This window comes from Penaeus chinensis, chromosome 12 (assembly GCF_019202785.1).
Source record: "Penaeus chinensis breed Huanghai No. 1 chromosome 12, ASM1920278v2, whole genome shotgun sequence".
Taxonomy (NCBI): Eukaryota; Metazoa; Arthropoda; class Malacostraca; order Decapoda; family Penaeidae; genus Penaeus; species Penaeus chinensis.
Window position 1 is genome coordinate 15,402,965 of NC_061830.1, and position 19,249 is coordinate 15,422,213.

General features: G+C 36.9%; 1 protein-coding gene across 1 annotated transcript in view; it reads right to left on the reverse strand.

Annotated features, from left to right (window-relative positions):
- Positions 1–9,962: 9,962 nt before the first annotated feature.
- Positions 9,963–19,249, reverse strand: part of LOC125030968 (mucin-17-like) — a 75,530-nt gene continuing 66,243 nt past the window's right edge. Inside the window, exon 41 of the mRNA XM_047621388.1 lies at positions 9,963–10,287. Coding sequence (XP_047477344.1) covers positions 10,097–10,287 — 191 coding nt within the window. The 3' untranslated portion in view covers positions 9,963–10,096. The remainder of the gene's footprint in view (positions 10,288–19,249) is intronic.

The window sequence follows — 19,249 nt, forward strand, 5'->3', positions numbered from 1 at the left end:
TATTATCAGATAATGAAAAAAAATAATTCATAAAGTAATTGCTTTTCTAAGGGAGACAAAACTTTATGATCTTATATAGATTGATAGAATGAATAGGATCCATTGGCTGAATAACCTTGGCCACATGACGCTGGTTGATAGCCAAGAAATCCAACAAAGAAAGAAATAAGATATTGTTATAGATTATTGTTATCGATGTTATGATTATTAAATTGTCATTAAAATATTTTAGACAATGAAATGATACGAAAGACCCTTTCCTAAAGTGAAGGAAGAGGGGAAACAGGTGAGATGGGTTAAGTGATATAACAACCTAAAAAATAAAATGAAATTTAATCATGCTCAAGTTCAACTTTTAAGTTTCCTTAAGTTTCAACTTTTTTATGTTCATCTTCAATTTTCCACGAGCAAGTATTAGGTTCATGTTGCTTTCCACTAATCGTTTTAGATCAAATCGAGTTCTAGTAGCTGTAGTAATTAGCAGCGTAAGTATATCTGTCTCTGGTGATGTAGTAGTTGACACTCTTGGTAATAGCTGTACTTGTTAGTGTAGTAGTAGATACCACTGGTGTAGTAATTTTAGATGGCGTAGCAGTTAACACCAGTATAGTCGTGTTTAATGTAGTAGTTTGCAATAATAGCGTGAACGTTCCTGGTGTACAGTAGTTGATAAATGCGTAGATCCTGTAGGTGTAGTAATTGACACCACTGTAGTAATTTTTTATGGTATTGGCACCAATAATGTAGCATTGGTGTAGTAGTTGACATGATATAATAATAGACATCGATGGAGTAGTTCATGGAGTAGTAGTTGGCACTGCTGGTGCAGTCGTGTTTGCTTTTGCAGTTTTAAGTTCTTGTTTTGAATGATAACTTTTAAACTGTATTTATTTTATTTATTTTATTTTATTTTCTGTGCCTTCTATTTTCAGTGTTTAAAGCATCGTGTCTTTTGTTCCGTGTGTGTGTGTGTGTGTGTGTGTGTGTGTGTGTGTGTGTGTGTGTGTGAGTGCGCGTGCGTGTGTAGATATATGTATATGTATATATTAATTTACGTATTTAATATAAATTATTATGTAAATATGTAAATATGCACACATATATATACGTTATATATATATTCATATAGATTAATAAATATACGGGGATAGACAAATAGGTATGTGTGTGTGTATATGTTTATATATATATATATATATATATATGCATATATATATATATATATATATATATATATATATATATATATACATATATATACACACACAGACATGTGTGTTTATGGGTTTATACATACATACATGCATGTATATATACATATATAAATAATATACATATGTGTGGATACACATGTAAATGTGTATATGTATATATATGTATATATGTATATATATATATATATATATATATATATATATATATATGTATATATGTATATATATATGTACACTCGTTTAAAAAAAAAAAAAAAAATCTGAACAAAACGTGAATTTTCATATGTTTGAATAGGGTTTCGGAGTTGATATTGCTAGGACCTTGTATCATAGCAATATTAGCAATGGAGACCTTACGGACAATTCGTAGTGCCATAATTGCGCTTTACTCTGAGGTCCGAAATATCAAGAAAATAAGACATTTTGCAGCTAACCGTGTCCCTGTGAATCCAACTGCTTCCTAATTTCAACCTGAACAGCGGCTTTTCTCCTGACGACAGTCTCCTCGCTTCCCACATCCTCCGCCTTCTCCCGTACATTGTGGGTTTTTGTACCATTTATATATATATATATATATATATATATATATATATATATATGAACGTACACACACACACACACACACATACATATATATAAACGTATTTATATATGTTCACACACACACACACACACACACACACACACATACATATATGAACGTATACATACATATATCAGCATATATATATGTGAAAATATATATGTGCAGATGTATGAACATATATATATATATATATATATATATATATATGAATATATATAATAAATATATACAAATAACTATATATATATAATATATATGTATATATGATATATATGAATATATATATATATATATATATATATATATATATGCATATATATACATATATATATATATATATATGAACTTATATATATATATATATATATATATGATCATATATATATATATATATATATATATATATATATGTTCATATATGTATTATATATACATACATTATATATGTGTAATATATATAGAAAGATATATATATATATATATATATATATATATATATACACGTCGAGACAGATATTGATTCGACATTTAAAAGGTGCATTGGTTATAATAGTAAATTATAAATGTTTAGACCACGTAGATTGACGGGCCCCACCGAAATGTATATTTACATATATTCATTTGGAAGGTATATCAACATACCACAATTTAGTGTTAAGATAGAGTAAAGTATGACAGCTATCAATGAATGGTTCTTATATTTAAAACTTCACAATTCAATTTTTATTTGTGGGGGGGGGGGGGTATGCAGGGATTTTCATAACCTTTCTTCATGTTGTTCATTGCTGGGTATTAAAATTCCGTTTTTAACCCGGAAATTGTTGCATAATGGAATTAATATAAATATTGAATCCATATGCAGTGAATTGTAATAACTGAGACAGGCAAAGAAAGGGGGGAAATGAGGTGACGCAAAGCCATGTTTACGCTTGCTGATTGTGGGATCACTTGTTCATCCAAGGTAATAATAGAAAATGCTGGGGAGTGAGGGTGAGAGTTTCGGTCCCGTCTAAATATTAATTTTATTAATCTATTACGATTACGTTGATCTATAATTAGTACGAGAGAGGAGGGTGTAAAGCTAACCTTAGAAATGAAGTGATTTAGTAAAAGAATATACCTGTCATTTTTTTATACTTATTATTAGTAATATAAAGGAACCCATTGTAATATGCCACCTGAATATTAGTAATTGATTACAGAATGAAAGGAATTGGTTAAAACTGTTTCTATGAAATCAATTCAAACAACGCCACGAGCCTTAAGACCGTGAAATCATACTACACACGTTAAAATTATGTAAGCCAAAAGTGGATTTTCTCTGGGTGTCCTTTAAACCTAAAACCCCCAGTGATGGCGGAAATACCGGGTATGTGCCATGTCCTGGGAGAGAAATTTAGAAAGCATTTTATGTACAATACCATTTTGAAAGTTTCCCCGACGTAATTTAATAAGTATGTTTTTATTTTGTATATGTCTACTGGCGTGAACATCAGTGGAATGAAAGACAATTCATGCCACTGACCAATCCAGCTGATTGTGTGTGTAAAACCTTGCTATCATTACTGCATTATGAGTAGACAGGTTATGTCTATGGAGCTAGTTAAATCCTAGTTGTTGTATGACTGGTTTTGCACTGTTCCTCTGGGTCATACCTGGAGCGACAAAGGTTCGAGTCCCGGTCAGTGAAAGTTATATATTTATATGTATAATGTATATATACATGTATATATATTTATATATATTTGCATATACATGCATATATATTTACATAAATGTATATAAGTATATATACTCGTATGTATATATGTATATATACATATATTATATATATATATATATATATATATATATATATGAATGTATTAGTAGATAGATGGATGGATTAATAGATAGATATCTATAATTATACAAAATTAGTTATTCACTAATTTTCTTTTTCCTTGTTTACCATTATATTGCATTATGAATGTATATTTATTTAGTTTTTATATTCCATATTATTAATGTATGTTTATATATATATTTATAATGGCATTTTTAATGTTTTAGGCATGTACTTAAATTACTTAATATACCTGCATGTTATGGATGTTACATAATAATGCTTGATTATTTACATTCATCACACTGTGGTAAAATTGAAGTAGTTTGTTTAGTTACCAAGTATATTTACTTCTTGATAATACAGTTGACAAATTAATCAAAGGTGGCCTTTGTGTAGATGCGTTAAAACCCTTGCGAAATGGCTCTTTTGTTACTTTGTTTCTGTTAGAATATCAACATGTGACAGACTTTCATTTCTTCACAATACAGTCGACCACCTCTGTAACCGAGGTAGTCATTAGCGTGGTTTGTCGTGGAACGTCGTTAGTTTAATTGATCTAATTTGCTTGTACAATTCTGCATATCAATTATTTCATTTTGCGGGATACAAAAAGGAATATAATATGCCCAATGTTCAGTGATCTAGGACGTCGTTGGAGTAATATTCTATTTTTTGGTCAATAATGTTGGCGAGACATCAAACTATATTTTTTTCTTTCCTTTTATTAAATGTGACAGAGTTCCAAAACAATACAAGAGCAAGAATTCTTTAATCAACTCCGAGGCTGGAACTGTTTTCGGGCTCATTAAAACAGGCTTCAGTTTCAAAGTTTCTTTTACTAATTGTTTAAGGTTGCATGTTGGCATCCAGTAATTCTTCTGTTCAGCCGAGCTATATTCTTGTGGTGACCGTTGGTTTGGAACGGGTTCTAGGAAGGTGAATGGGGGTTTAAGCAGTGTTTTCGGATTTAGTTTGTATACTTTCGAAGCTTCAGACGTTTTAGCTGGTGCTGTGATTCTCGTACCCGACATCTCAGTTACTGAAAGAGGTTACTCTTCATGACATTACCATTGCAAAAGTACAGATATACATTACAGTCAAGGCAACGAAGTGCAAGGAGATATCCTTTGAAATTGTAATGACGACAGCATTAACTTCGATATATTAACATATCCTTGCGATCTTGAATGCAATTACTGTAAAACTTATAACTTACAATAATGATCTCTTTGTTACACGATCGTAGTCAGCATCAGTATTGTTTATATAGAAACTTGTAATATCTGATGTATAATCGAAAGCTAACAATAAGAAAGTGCATGTTATTTGTGATAAAAAGAGCCACATTAAAAATATAAGGCTTTATTAACAAACTTTCATTCCAAGTAGTGACAAAATAAAACAACAGCAACAAAGATGCTGCTCAAGACTAGGTTACGTGAAAAAGTATTTTGAGGTTCTATGAAGCACTAGATACAGTGGTGAGTGCATTTGCCTGCAAAAGTCCATATAGAGTCAAAGATTTCCAATCTTCGGTATGTGGGCATAAAGCCCAGCCCTTTGTTTGACGTGATTATGTATTACACTCGTAAGTTTTTTTTATTTTTATTTTTTTTATGAAATGATATACTTCCGCGATATTCCCGAAGAGTCACAAAGTGGCAAACATTAAATTATTTCTACCCTTTATGTGTATATTATGATATGCATTGTGTATGTAACCAAAACGAAATTTCGTATTAGTTTGTGTGGATTCTCGGTCGAATCCTAGGGAGATTTTCCCTCCTATCTGCTAATTATCGTGGTATCTACACCGCAGGAAGGACGGTCAAACGGGCGTGGGGAGTCGGAATTACACAAATTCGGCAACATATTGCCCGCATGTGAGACACAATGCGGCAGCCGAACATTTGAAACGATTGCTACTCGATTTTCTTCTCTTCTTTCTTACTTTCTCTTTAATCACGCCATTTCACTTTCAACTGAATAATTACAGTACTATCCTGGGTATTGAATCTTAGAGCAGATACAATTAGCGGTACAAGGTTAAACACTTTTTTTCTATTATTACACTGTAGCTTGATTATCTTGACTATGAGTAGTGAGCACCATAGCTGTATGTGAATACATTACATACGTTTTATGCATTTATTTATTCTTATAGCTAGTACGAAGAACCGGTTAGCTGATACTATCAGGCATATTTGCTATTTCATTTTTACAGTCGGCAATTTTACATGATTAATTAAGCCCGTGCTCCGTCTATTGATATTACAACTTACAGTCTTTAATGTTTCATTACTGTGTTTTTATAATTACTTAATTGGCTTCCTAAAGCGTTTACGTTAACCATACGGCCGTTTCGTCGCGATGACTTAATTAAGGTTATCAGGCCCGCATACTGTTTACCAAAGTGAAATGTGGCACCCTGCGGTAAATGAGTTTGACAGCCCTGTCCTTGTATATATTTTTACAGTTATCCCGTACAAGTTGCATTAAAACAGCGGGGAACAGTTAGGGAGCGGAACTTAGTGGCGATGGTGATGATTATAATAGTAATAATAGTGATTTAAAAAAATGCAATGATCATCATCTTTATTATTGTTATTATTATTATTATTATAATTATTATTATTATTATTATTATTGTTATTATTATTGTCATTATTATTATTATTATTGTCATTATTATTATTATTATTATTATTATTATTATTATTATTATTATTATTATCATTATTATTAAAAATGCAATTATTATTATTATTATCTTTGTTGTTGTTCTTATAAATATTATTGTCATCAACTTCATCATTATCATTATTATCCGTTATTATTATTAATATTATTATTACTGATGGTATTAAATGGTATTTATTATTATTATTATAATTATCATCATTATTACTATCATTGTCATTATTATTAACATCAATAATCAATCATCCTAATTACCATTATTATAATTATTATCAATATTGTTGTTGAATATCATCATTATGAATATTGTTACTACAAATATCAACATTATTGTAATTATAATCATAATCATTATAAAACTTATTTTCAGTAATATTACTAGCATTATGAACATTATGATTATTCAAAGAATGGAATTGTTATTATTAGTCAATGAAAAAAATAACGGTTATCGGTGCTTCGGTAACTAATGCCCCCCCCCCCCCCCTATCGTTTCATATATATATATATATAACATTGTAAAGATATTGGGAAGCATCATGTGACCATTTGTATTTGTGTACTTCACTATTTCGGATCACCTTTTTTATTGCTTGAGAATATCTCAGGATAAACTTCTGCGTGCAAATGAAATACAAGTAATATCTAGTATTATATATTTTTTTGATTTTTGTAGGTAAATACAAATGATATCTAGCATTGTAATCTTTTACGATTTATAGAATGTAATACAGTGTGATCATTGAATATCTATGGAGACTATATATATGTATATATATATATATATACACACACACACACACACGCACATATATATATATATATATATATATATATATATATATATATATATGCGTGTGTCTATGTCTGTGTGTGTGTTTGTGTGGATATGTATATATGCATATATAATATATATAATACAAATATATATAATCATATATAATGTATATATATGAATATATAATGTGTATATATATGAATATATATATGAATATATAATGTATAAATATGAATATATGTATGTGCATATATATATATATATATATATATATATATATATATCAGTATTAGTATATGTATGTGTGTGTGTGTGCATATATACACATACATATATACATTACACACAAACACATACACATATATGTGTGTGTATGTATTATATATACTTTTTTAGGCTATGAGTGGGAAAAAAATGTTATATATAGCAGTAATTGTATCTTGTTTCGGCAGGTTAAAGTGGCCGCTGACCTGGTATTCTTGGTATTTCCTGCTTGTAAAATTATGTTCATTAATAAAAACAATACCTGAAATTCAATGGAAATTATGATAATTTTTAGGCAACTTGAAATTATATATAAATGAACCTATTTTCACATTCGTTAGAAAGAAATTATAAAATTGTTGGCCGGCTTTTGTATTTACGTCAAACTTAGGACAAATATTGTTATATTTCTCCTAAGAAAGCGTTCAGTCTTAATATGAATACACGTAGACAAAAAATTCGGTAATCCCTTACCAGATACGAAAACGACACATTAAACGACAGGGCTAGAGACCAAACTTAAGTTGTACAATCAAACATATACATTTTCTCTTTACATTCAACAGGTAGTGTGTGTATGTGTTTATGTGTTTATGTGTGTGTGTGTGTGTGTGTGTGTGTGTGTGTGTGTGTGTGTGTGTGTTACATATATGTATATGCATATATATATATATATATATATATATGTATGAGTGAGTGTGTGTGTATGTGTATATATATACATTATATATGTATATGTGTATACACGCACACGCATACGCACACGCATACGCACACGCACACGCACACGCACACGCACACACATATATTTATGTGTATATATACATACCTACATATCTGTATATTTTTATATATGTATATATATGTATATTTTTTCACACAATTTTAAGATATTGCAGTGAATTCTTAATCCTTTCATATCCATCTACCGGTTATAAAACTGATCAGCCAACAAAAGCACAGAAGTGTCGATTGCTGTTTCACTTGACCTAGCACCTGACGAAACGGTAGGTGTTACAGTCCAGTAACGAAACGGAACGTTAGAAATGGTGCGCTTTCTCGGTTCCCTCTCGTTTTGACCATTTGGCCTATGACTTTTTATATCACAATTTCAGCTTCCCTGGGCAGAATCTGCTTGGGGTCAATTTTCGGTATTTGTATGGGTGCACTTACCTCATTTTTAACACCGGGTATCGATAAAACACACCAATCTAATACACTTCTTCTCAATACGTTATCGCTACAAACGAATAATAACGGAGATAATCTCATAAATAAACTCGTAAACCTACTTTTTTTTTTTTTTTTTTTTTTTTTTTTGCCAAAAGTTGATTTTCCGCGTCGCTGTGCGGGGTGGGATGGGTGGGGGGAAAGGGAGGGGACCCTGTGTGTTGGTGGAGTGTGTGACGTCACGCGCCAATCACCTTTGAAGAAGTAACTCACGGACCAATCGAATTTAAGGAAACAATATGTAGCCAATATAACTTAATTGTCTTGGAAAATCAGTTGAGAGAGACAAAAAAAAAAAAAAAAAAAAATCAGTTTCACTGTGGATGCCATTTGCGATGATGTGTTCGATGTGTCCTTGCCAAAATCTTGGCAACAAAGCAATTTTGCAAGGAAAACTAGTGCCCTTGACTCTTTAAGGAAGCACGGTGTGCATCCTCCGCGAGGACAGTGCCCAAAACGCGAGAAACCATGTAAATTAAGTGAGGAGAGACATTGTGGCTCTACTACGCAGGAGTTAAAACCCCCTCGTGAGGTAAAGATATAATCGTGTAATGGTTTCATAAGTAATTCACGTATTGTTTGATCATCCATCTGCTGTGTCTCGGGTCATGGCGTAGTTATTTACCCTGAAGATAACTGCCGCGGATGTTAGGTCGCGGTCATGTTCCGTTCGTGTTACCGAGGATCTCTCTTGTCTTACCGTGAATACGAGATGAAAGTTTGTTGTCCTTGGTGGGTGTTAGGTGTGGCAGCTCCCTAAAAAGGGGGTTCCTCACGTTTCGTATAACAGGGGGATAGCCCCTGTTAAAAGAAATGTGAGGAAACCTGAAAGTAATAAATGCGCGCGTAACGGCTGTGATCGCGGCGGTTGGTACCCAACCGTCAGAGAGAGGGAGGTAGTGGGCTCGAAAATTACTGTTAAGGGAAATAAGCGAGGAAACCTTAAATGCAAAATGCGTACGTGACGGCTGTTTTGTAAAAAATAATTGAAATGGTGGTTTGCGGTTGAAATGAAGTTTGGAAACGTGCGAAACACAATGAAATCAACTAAAAAAAATGTGTTTCGTACGAAATGGCCACCCGTACTTTATTTCGAAAAATAACCCTGCTTAGGTATGCTTTAATGGGCTGTAAAAATATTTCACTGCAATATCTTCAGAAGTGGGAACACACACACACACACACACACACACACACACACACACACCCGCGCGCGCGCGCGCGCGCGTATTCACTCGCTCACTCACACAAGCACGGATGCACATACCCACACAACACACTCACACAAATATATAAATATTTAAAAGGGAACTGATATGAAAAAATCTTTAGTTCCCATAATATCATTAATCTAAATAAAAGATGTAAACAAAAATACACGAAAAATCTGAAATGTAAGGGATAATTTAATGTTAATTCTTATTTTCTTTCATTTCTTCAGTTGATCTTATTTCAGTTGGATCTACTGTAATTCCTTAGTTGTTAATAATCCAGTTTTAAAATTGCCATGCTACTTCACAACTATAAATAAAATTACCTGGTGTGGTAGTGGTTTCCATTGTGGTCTCCGCGGATGCAACAGTTGAGGAAAGAGGCAGTACCGTTGGTGTTATTTCTGCGGGCGTTGATGTTTCCAGCGGTAAAGAGACGCTCGCTGGGGTTATCAGTTCCGTTGATGTTGGTGATTCTGGAGAAGTTGGGATTTCCGTTGATGTTGATGATTTTGGAGATGGGATTTCCGTTGATGTTGGTAATTGTGGTGAAGTTGGAACTTCCGTTGATACTGGGGATTGTGGTGAAGTTATTGTTTCTACAGATGTTGGTGATTCTGCTGAAATTGGAGTTTCCGTTGATGCAGGTGTTTTTGTTGATGTTAGTGATTGCGATGGAGTAGGGATTTCTGTTGATGTTGGTGATGCCGGTGAAGTTGGAACTTCCGTTGATACTAGGGATTGTGGTGAAGTTATTGTTTCCACAGATGTTGGTGATTCTGCTGAAATTGGAGTTTCCGTTGATGCAGGTGTTTTTGTTGATGTAGATAATTCCGCAGTTATTTGATATAATGCCGTAGTTTCTACTGAAACAGTTGTTTCTTTTGTATTTAGTGTTATACCTGTAGACTGTAGTGGTGGACTAGTGGTGGATGTATCCGCTGGAACAGTATGTGATGTAGAAGTTTCCGTAGGTGTGGTTATTACCACTGGAGTAGTACCCGCTTGTGTAACAGTAGATTCCGATGTTGGTCTAGTTGATATCGTTGCTGGGGATGTACGTGTTTGTGTGTTAAGTGATACCTTTGCAGTTGATGTTTCTGTCGGTATAGTAGTTGGTACCGATGTTGTTGATATTTCAGATGTAGATGATTCTGATGCTGATGTTGATGCAATAGTTGGTACCGATGTTATAGTTATAGGCACTGTAGTAATTAATGCCGATGTTGTAGTATCTTCTGATGTACTTTTAGGCACCGATGGTGTAGTTGTACCTGTTGGTGCAGTAGTTGCCACCGCTGGTGTAGTCGTTTCTGGTGTACTAGTTAGCACTGATGGTGTAGTTGTTTCTGTTGATATGGTAGTTTGCACTAATATAGTTGTTTTTGGCGGTATAGTTGTACTAGTTGGTGTTGTAGTTGATAACGGCGTTGTATTTGTACCTGTTGGCGTAGTAGATGATACCGCTTGTGTAGTCGTTTTTAGTGTAGTAGTTGTTTCAGGTGGAATAAAAGTTGACACCGATGGTGTAGTTGTACCTGTTGGTGTAGTAGTTGACACTGCTGGCGTAGTGGTCTTTGATGGTGATGTAGTTGGTACCGATGGTGTAGTTATACCTGTCGGTGTAGTAGTTGACACCGTTGGTGCAGTAGTTGGCACCAATAGTGTAGTTGTTTCTATTGGGGTAGTAGTTGACACCGATGGTGCAGAAGTTGGCACCATTAGTATAGTTGTTTCTGGTGGTGTAGTAGTTGACACCGATGGTGTAGTTGTACCTGTTGGCGTAGTAGTTGACACTGCTGGTGTAGTCGACTTTGATGTACTTGACACCACTGGTGTAGTAGTTGGCACCAAAAGTGTAGATGTTTCTGGTGGAATAGTAATAGACATCGATGGAATAGTAGTTGACACCGACGGTGTAGTTGTACCTGTTGGTGTAGTCGACTTTGATGTTGTACTTGACACTACTGGTGTTGTAGTTGGCACCAATAGTGTAGATGTTTCTGGTGGAATAGTAGTTGACACCGATGGTGTAGTTGTACCCGTTGGTGTAGTAGTTGACACCGATGGAATAGTTGACACCGATGGTGTAGTTGTACCTGTTGGTGTAGTAGTTGACACTGCTGGTGTAGTAGACTTTGATAGTGTTGTACTTGACACCGCTGGTGTAGTACTTGGCACCAATAGTGTAGATGTTTCTGGTGGAATAGTAGTTGACACCGATGGTGTAGTTGTACCTGTTGGCGTAGTAGTTGACACTGCTGGTGTAGTCGACTTTAATGATGTACTTGACACTGGTGTAGTAGTTGGCACCAAAAGTGTAGATGTTTCTGGTGGAATAGTTGACACCGATGGTGTAGTTGTATCTGTTGGCGTAGTAGTTGACACTGCTGGTGTAGTCGACTTTGATGTTGTACTTGATACCACTGGTGTAGTAGTTGGCACCAAAAGTGTAGATGTTTCTGGTGGAGTAGTAGTTGACACCGATGGAATAGTAGTTGACACCGACGGTATAGTTGTACCTGTTGGTGTAGTTGTTGACACTGCTGGTGTGGTCGACTTTGATGTTATACTTGACACCACTGATGTAGTAGTTGGTACCAATAGTGTAGATGTTTCTGGTGGAATAGTAGTTGACACCGATGATGTAGTTGTACCTGTTGGCGTAGTAGTTGACACTGCTGGTGTAGTCGACTTTGTTGTTGTACCTGACACCACTGGTGTAGTAGTTGTCACCAATAGTGTAGATGTTTCTGGTGGAATAGTAGTTGACACCGATGGTGTAGGTGTACCTGTTGGTGTAGTTGTACCTGTTGGTGTAGTAGTTGACACTCCTGGTGTAGTCGACTTTGATGTTGTAATTGACACCGCTGGTGTAGTAGTTGGCACCAATAGTGTAGATGTTTCTGGTGGAATAGTAGTTGACACCGATGGTGTAGTTGTATCTGTTGGCGTAGTAGTTGACACTGCCGGTGTAGTCGACTTTGATGTTGTACTTGACACCGCTGGTGTAGTAGTTGGCACCAATAGTTTAGATGTTTCTGGTGGAATAGTAGTTGACACCGATGGTGTAGTTGTACCTGTTGGTGTAGTAGTTGACACTGCTGGTGTTGTCGACTTTGATGGTGTAGTACTTGACACCGCTGGTGTAGTAGTTGGCACCAATAGTGTAGATGTTTCTGGTGGAATAGTAGTTGGCACCAATAGTGTAGATGTTTCTGGTGGAGTAGTAGTTGACACCAATAGTGTAGATATTTCTGGTGGAATAGTAGTTGGCACTAATAGTGTAGATGTTTCTGGTGGAGTAGTAGTTGGCACCAATAGTATAGATGTTTCTCTTACTGTAGTAGTTGACACTGAAGGTGTAGTAGTTGGCACCAATAGTGTAGATGTTTCTGGTGGAATAGTAGTTGACATCAATGGTGTAGTTGTACCTGTTAGTGTAGTAGTTGACACTGCTGGTGTAGTCGACTTTGATGGTGTAGTACTTGACACCGCTGTTGTAGTAGTTGGCACCAATAGTGTAGATGTTTCTGGTGGAATAGTAGTTGGCAACAATGGTGTAGATGTTTCTGGTGGAGTGGGAGTTGACACCAATAGTGTAGATGTTTCTGGTGGAGTAGTAGTTGGCACCAATAGTGTAGATGTTTCTGGTGGAGTAGTAGTTGGCACCAGTGGTGTAGATGTTTCTGTTATTGATGTAGTTGACACTGATGGTGTGGTAGTTGGCATCAATAGTGTAGATGTTTCTGGTGGAATAGTAGTTGACATCGATGGTGTAGTTGTACCCGTTTGTGTAGTAGTTGACACCGATGGTGTAGTTGTAGCTGTTGGTGTAGTAGTTAACACTGCTCGTGTAGTCGACTTTGATGGTGTTGTACATGGCACCGCTGTTGTCGTAGTTGGCACCAATAGTGTAGATGTTTCTGGTGGAATAGCAGTTGACACCGATGCTGTAGTTGTACCTGTTGGTGTTGTAGTTGACACTGCTGGTGTAGTCAACTTTGATGGTGTAGTACTTGACACCGCTAGTGTAGTAGTTGGCACCAACAGTGTAGATGTTTCTGGTGGAATAGTAGTTGGCACCAATAATGTAGATGTTTCTGGTGGAGTAGAAGTTGACACCAATAGTGTAGATGTTTCTGGTGGAATAGTAGTTGGCATCAATAGTGTAGATGTTTCTGGTGGAGTAGTAGTTGGCACCAATAGTGTAGATGTTTCTCTTATTGTAGTAGTTGACACTGATGGTGTAGTAGATGGCACCAATAGTCTAGATGTTTCTGGTGGAATAGTAGTTGACATCGATGGTGTAGTTGTACCTGTTAGTGTAGTAGTTGACACTGCTGGTGTAGTCGAATTTGATGGTGTAGTACTTGACACCGCTGGTGTAGTAGTTTGCACCAATAGTGTAGATGTTTCTGGTGGAATAGTAGTTGGCACCAATAGTGTAGATGTTTCTGGTGGAGTAGTAGTTGACACCATTAGTGTAGATGTTTTTGGTGGAATAGTAGTTGGTACCAATAGTGTAGATGTTTCTGGTGGAGAAGTAGTTGGCACCAATAGTGTAGATGTTTCAGTTATTGTAGTAGTTGACACTGATGGTGTAGTAGATGGCACCAATAGTGTAGATGTTTCTGGTGGAATAGTAGTTGACATCGATGGTGTAGTTGTAACTGTTAGTGTAGTAGTTGACACTGTTGGTGTAGTCGACTTTGATGGTGTACTACTTGACACCGCTTGTGTAGTAGTTGGCACCAATAGTGTAGATGTTTCTGGTGGAATAGTAGTTGGCACCAATAGTGAAGATGTTTCTGGTGGAGTAGTAGTTGACACCAATAGTGTAGATGTGTCTGTTGGAATTGTAGTTGGCAACAATAGTGTTGATGTTTCTGGTGGAGTAGTAGTTGGAACCAATAATGTAGATGTTTCTGTTATTGTATTAATTGACACTGATGGTGTAGTAGTTGGCACCAATAGTGTAGATGTTTCTGGTGGAATAGTAGATGACATCGATGATGTAGTTGTACCCGTTTGTGTAGTAGTTGACACCGGTGGAATAGTAGTTGACACCAGTGGTGTAGTTGTAGCTGTTGGTGTAGTAGCTAGCACTGCTGGTGTAGTCGACTTTGATGGTGTTGTACTTGGCACTGCTGGTGTAGTAGGTGGTATCAATAGTGTAGATGTTTCTGGCGGAATAGTAGTTGACACCGATGGTATAGTTGTACCTGTTGGTGTAGTAGTTGACACTGCTGGTATAGTACTTGACACCGCTGGTGTAGTAGTTGGCACCAAACGTGTAGATGTTTCTGTTAATGTAGTAGACACCGATGGAGTAGTAGTTGGCACCAACAGTGTAGATGTTTCTGGTGGAATAGTAGTTGACACCAATAGTGTAGATGTTTTTGTTGGAGTAGTAGTGGGCACCAATAGTGTAGATGTTTCTGTTGGAGTAGTAGTGGGCACCAATAGTGTAGATGTTTCTGTTATTGTAGTAGTTGACACTGATGGAGTAGTAGTTGGCACCAATAGTGTAGATGTTTCTGGTGGAATAGTAGTTGACACCGATGGTGTAGTTGTACCTGTTGGTGTAGTAGTTGACACTGCTGGTGTAGTAGTTGGCACCAATAGTGTTGATGTGTCTGTTGGAATAGTAGTTGACACCGATGGTGTAGGTGTACCTGTTGGTGTAGTCGACTTTGATGTTGTTGTACTTGAAACCGCTGGGGTAGTAGTTAGCACCAATAGTGTAGATGTTTCTGGTGGAATAGTAGTAGACACCGATGGTGTAGTTGCATCTGTTGGCGTAGTAGTTGACACTGCCGGTGTAGTCGACTTTGATGTTGTACTTGACACTGATGGTGTAGTAGTTGGCACCAATAGTGTAGATGTTTCTGGTGGAATAGTTGTTGACATTGATGGTGTAGTTGTACCTGTTAGTGTAGTAGTTGACACTGCTGGTGTAGTCGACTTTGATGGTGTAGTACTTGACACCGCTGGTGTAGTAGTTGGCACCAATAGTGTTGATGTTTCTGTTGGAATAGTAGTTGGCACCAATAGTGTAGATGTTTCTGGTGGAGTAGTAGTTGGCACCAATAGTGTAGATGTTTCTTTTTTTGTAGTAGTTGACACTGCTGGTGTAGTCGACTTTGGTGGTGTAGTACTTGACATCGCTGGTGTAGTAGTTGACACCAATAGTGTAGATGTTTCTGGTGGAGTAGTAGTTGACACCGATGGTGTAGTTGTACCTGTTGGTGTAGTAGTTAACACTGCTGGTGTTGTCGACTTTGATGGTGTAGTACTTGACACCGCTGGTGTAGTAGTTGGCACCAATAGTGTAGATGTTTCTGGTGGATTAGTAGTTGGCACCAATAGTGTAGATGTTTCTGGTGGAATAGTAGTTGACACCGATGGTGTAGGTGTACCTGTTAGTGTAGTTGTACCTGTTGGTGTAGTAGTTGACACTGCTGGTCTAGTCGAGTTTGATATTGTTGTACTTGACACCGCTGGTGTAGTAGTTGGCACCAATAGTGTAGATGTTTCTGGTGGAATAGTAGTTGGCACCAATAGTGTAGATGTTTCTGGTGGAGTAGTAGTTGACACTAATAGTGTAGATGTTTCTGGTGGAATAGTAGTTGGCACCAAATGTGTAGATATTTCTGGTGGAGTAGAAGTTGGCACCAAGACTGTAGATGTTACTGTTATTGTAGTAGTTGACACTGATGGTTTAGTAGTTGGCACCAATAGTGTAGATGTGTCTGGTGGAATAGTAGTTGACATCGATGGTGTAGTTGTACCTGTTAGTGTAGTAGTTGACACTGCTGGTGTAGTCGAATTTGATGGTGTAGTACTTGACACCGCTGGTGTAGTAGTTGGCACCAATAGTGTAGATGTTTCTGGTGGAATAGTAGTTGGCAACAATAGTGTAGATGTTTTTGGTGGAGTAGTAGTTGGCACCAATAGTGTAGATGTTTCTGTTATTGTAGTAGTTGACACTGATGGTGTAGTAGTTGGCACTAATAGTGTAGATGTTTCTGGTGGAATAGTAGTTGACATCGATGGTGTAGTTGTACCTGTTGGTGTAGTAGTTGACACTGCTGGTGTAGTCGACTTTGATGGTGTTGTACTTGGCACCGCTGGTGTAGTAGTTGGCACCAATAGTGTAGATGTTTCTGGTGGAATAGTAGTTAACACCGATGGTGTAGTTGTACCTGTTGGTGTTGTAGTTGACACTGCTGGTGTAGTTGACTTTGATGGTGTAGTACTTGACACCGCTGGTGTAGTACTTGGCACCGCTGGTGTAGTAGTTGGCACCAATAGTGTAGATGTTTCTGTTGGAATAGTAGTTGGCACCAAAAGTGTAGATGTTTCTGGTGGAGTAGTAGTTGACACCAATAGTGTAGATGTTTCTGATGGAATAGTAGTTTGCACCAATAGTGAAGATGTTTCTGGTGGAGTAGTAGTTGACATCGATGGTGTAGTTGTATCCGTTAGTGTAGTAGTTGACACAGTTGGAATAGTAATTGACACCGATGGTGTAGTTGTAGCTGTTGGTATAGTAGTTAACACTGTTGGTGTAGTCGACTTTGATGGTGTTGTACTTGGCACCGCTGGTGTAGTAGTTGGCACCAGTAGTGTAGATGTTTCTGGCGGAATAGTAGTTGACACCGATGGTGTAGTTGTACCTGTCAGTGTAGTAGTTGACACTGCTGGTGTAGTACTTGACACAGCTGGTGTAGTAGTTGGCACCAATAGTGTAGATGTTTCTGTTATTGTAGTAGACACCGATGGAGTAGTAGTTGGCACCAACAGTGTAGATGTTTCTGGTGGAATAATAGTTGGCACCAATAGTGTAGATGTTTCTGTTATTGTAGTAGTTGACACTGGTGTAGTAGTTGGCACCAATAGTGTAGATGTTTCTGGTGGAATAGTAGTTGGCACTAATAGTATAGATGTTTCTGGTGTAGTAGTTGACACCAATAGTGTAGATGTTTCTGGTGGAGTAGTAGTTGGCACCAATAGTGTAGATGTTTCTGTTATTGTAGTAGTTGACACTGCTGGTGTAGTCGACTTTGATGGTGTAGTACTTGACACCGCTGGTGTAGTAGTTGACACCAATAGTGTAGATGTTTCTGGTGGAGTAGTAGTTGGCACCAATATTGTAGATGTTTCTCGTGGAGTAGTAGTTGGCACCAATAGTGTAGATGTTTCTGTTATTGTAGTAGTTGACACTGCTGGTGTAGTCGACTTTGATGGTGTAGTACTTGACACCGCTGGTGTAGTAGTTGACACCAATAGTGTAGATGTTTCTGGTGGAGTAGTAGTTGGCACCAATATTGTAGATGTTTCTCGTGGAGTAGTAGTTGGCACCAATAGTGTAGATGTTTCTGGTATTGTAGTAGTTGACACTGATGGTGTAGTAGTTGGCACCAATAGTGTAGATGTTTCTGGTGGAATAGTAGTTGACATCGATGGTGTAGTTGTACCCGTTTGTGTAGTAATTGACACCGGTGGAATAGTAATTGACACCGATGGTGTAGTTGTAGCTGTTGGTGTAGTAGTTAACACTGCTGGTGTAGTCGACTTTGATGGTGTTGTACTTGGCACCGCTGGTGTAGTAGTTGGCACCAATAGTGTAGATGTTTCTGGTGGAATAGTAGTTGACACCGATGGTGTAGTTGTACCTGTTGGTGTAGTAGTTGACACTCCCTGTGTAGTACTTGACACCGCTGGTGTAGTAGTTGGCACCAATAGTGTAGATGTTTCTGTTATTGTAGTAGACACCGATGGAGTAGTAGTTGGCACCAACAGTGTAGATGTTTCTGGTGGAATAGTAGTTGGCACCAATAGTGTAGATGTTTCTGGTGGCGTAGTTGGCACCCATAGTGTAGATGTTTCTGTTATTGTAGTAGTTGACACTGATGGAGTAGTAGTTGGCACCAATAGTGTAGATGTTTCTGGTGGAATAGTAGTTGGCACCAATAGTGTAGATATTTCTAGTGCAATAGTTGGCACTATTTTTGTAGTTGTTACTGGTGGTGTAGTAGTTGACACTACTGATGCAGTTGATGACATTGATTGTGTAGTAGTTGAAATTGCTGGAGTAGCTGACCCTAATGGTGTGGTTGTTGGCAGTAGTGTAGTTGTTTCTTGTGGTGTAGTAGTTGACAGCGATGGTGTAGTTGCAACTGTTGATGTAGTAATTGACACTGCTGGTGTAATCGTCTTTGATGGTGGTGTAGTAGTTGGCACCAATAGTGTAGTTTCTGGTGGTGTAGTTGTACCTGTTAGTGTAGTTATTGACATAGCTGGTGTAGTTGACACTAATGGTGTAGTAGTTGGCACCGGTAATGTAATTGTTAACACCGATGGTGTAGTTTCTGGTGGACTAGTAGGTGACACCGATAGTGTTTCTAGTATAGTTGTTACAAATGGTGTTGA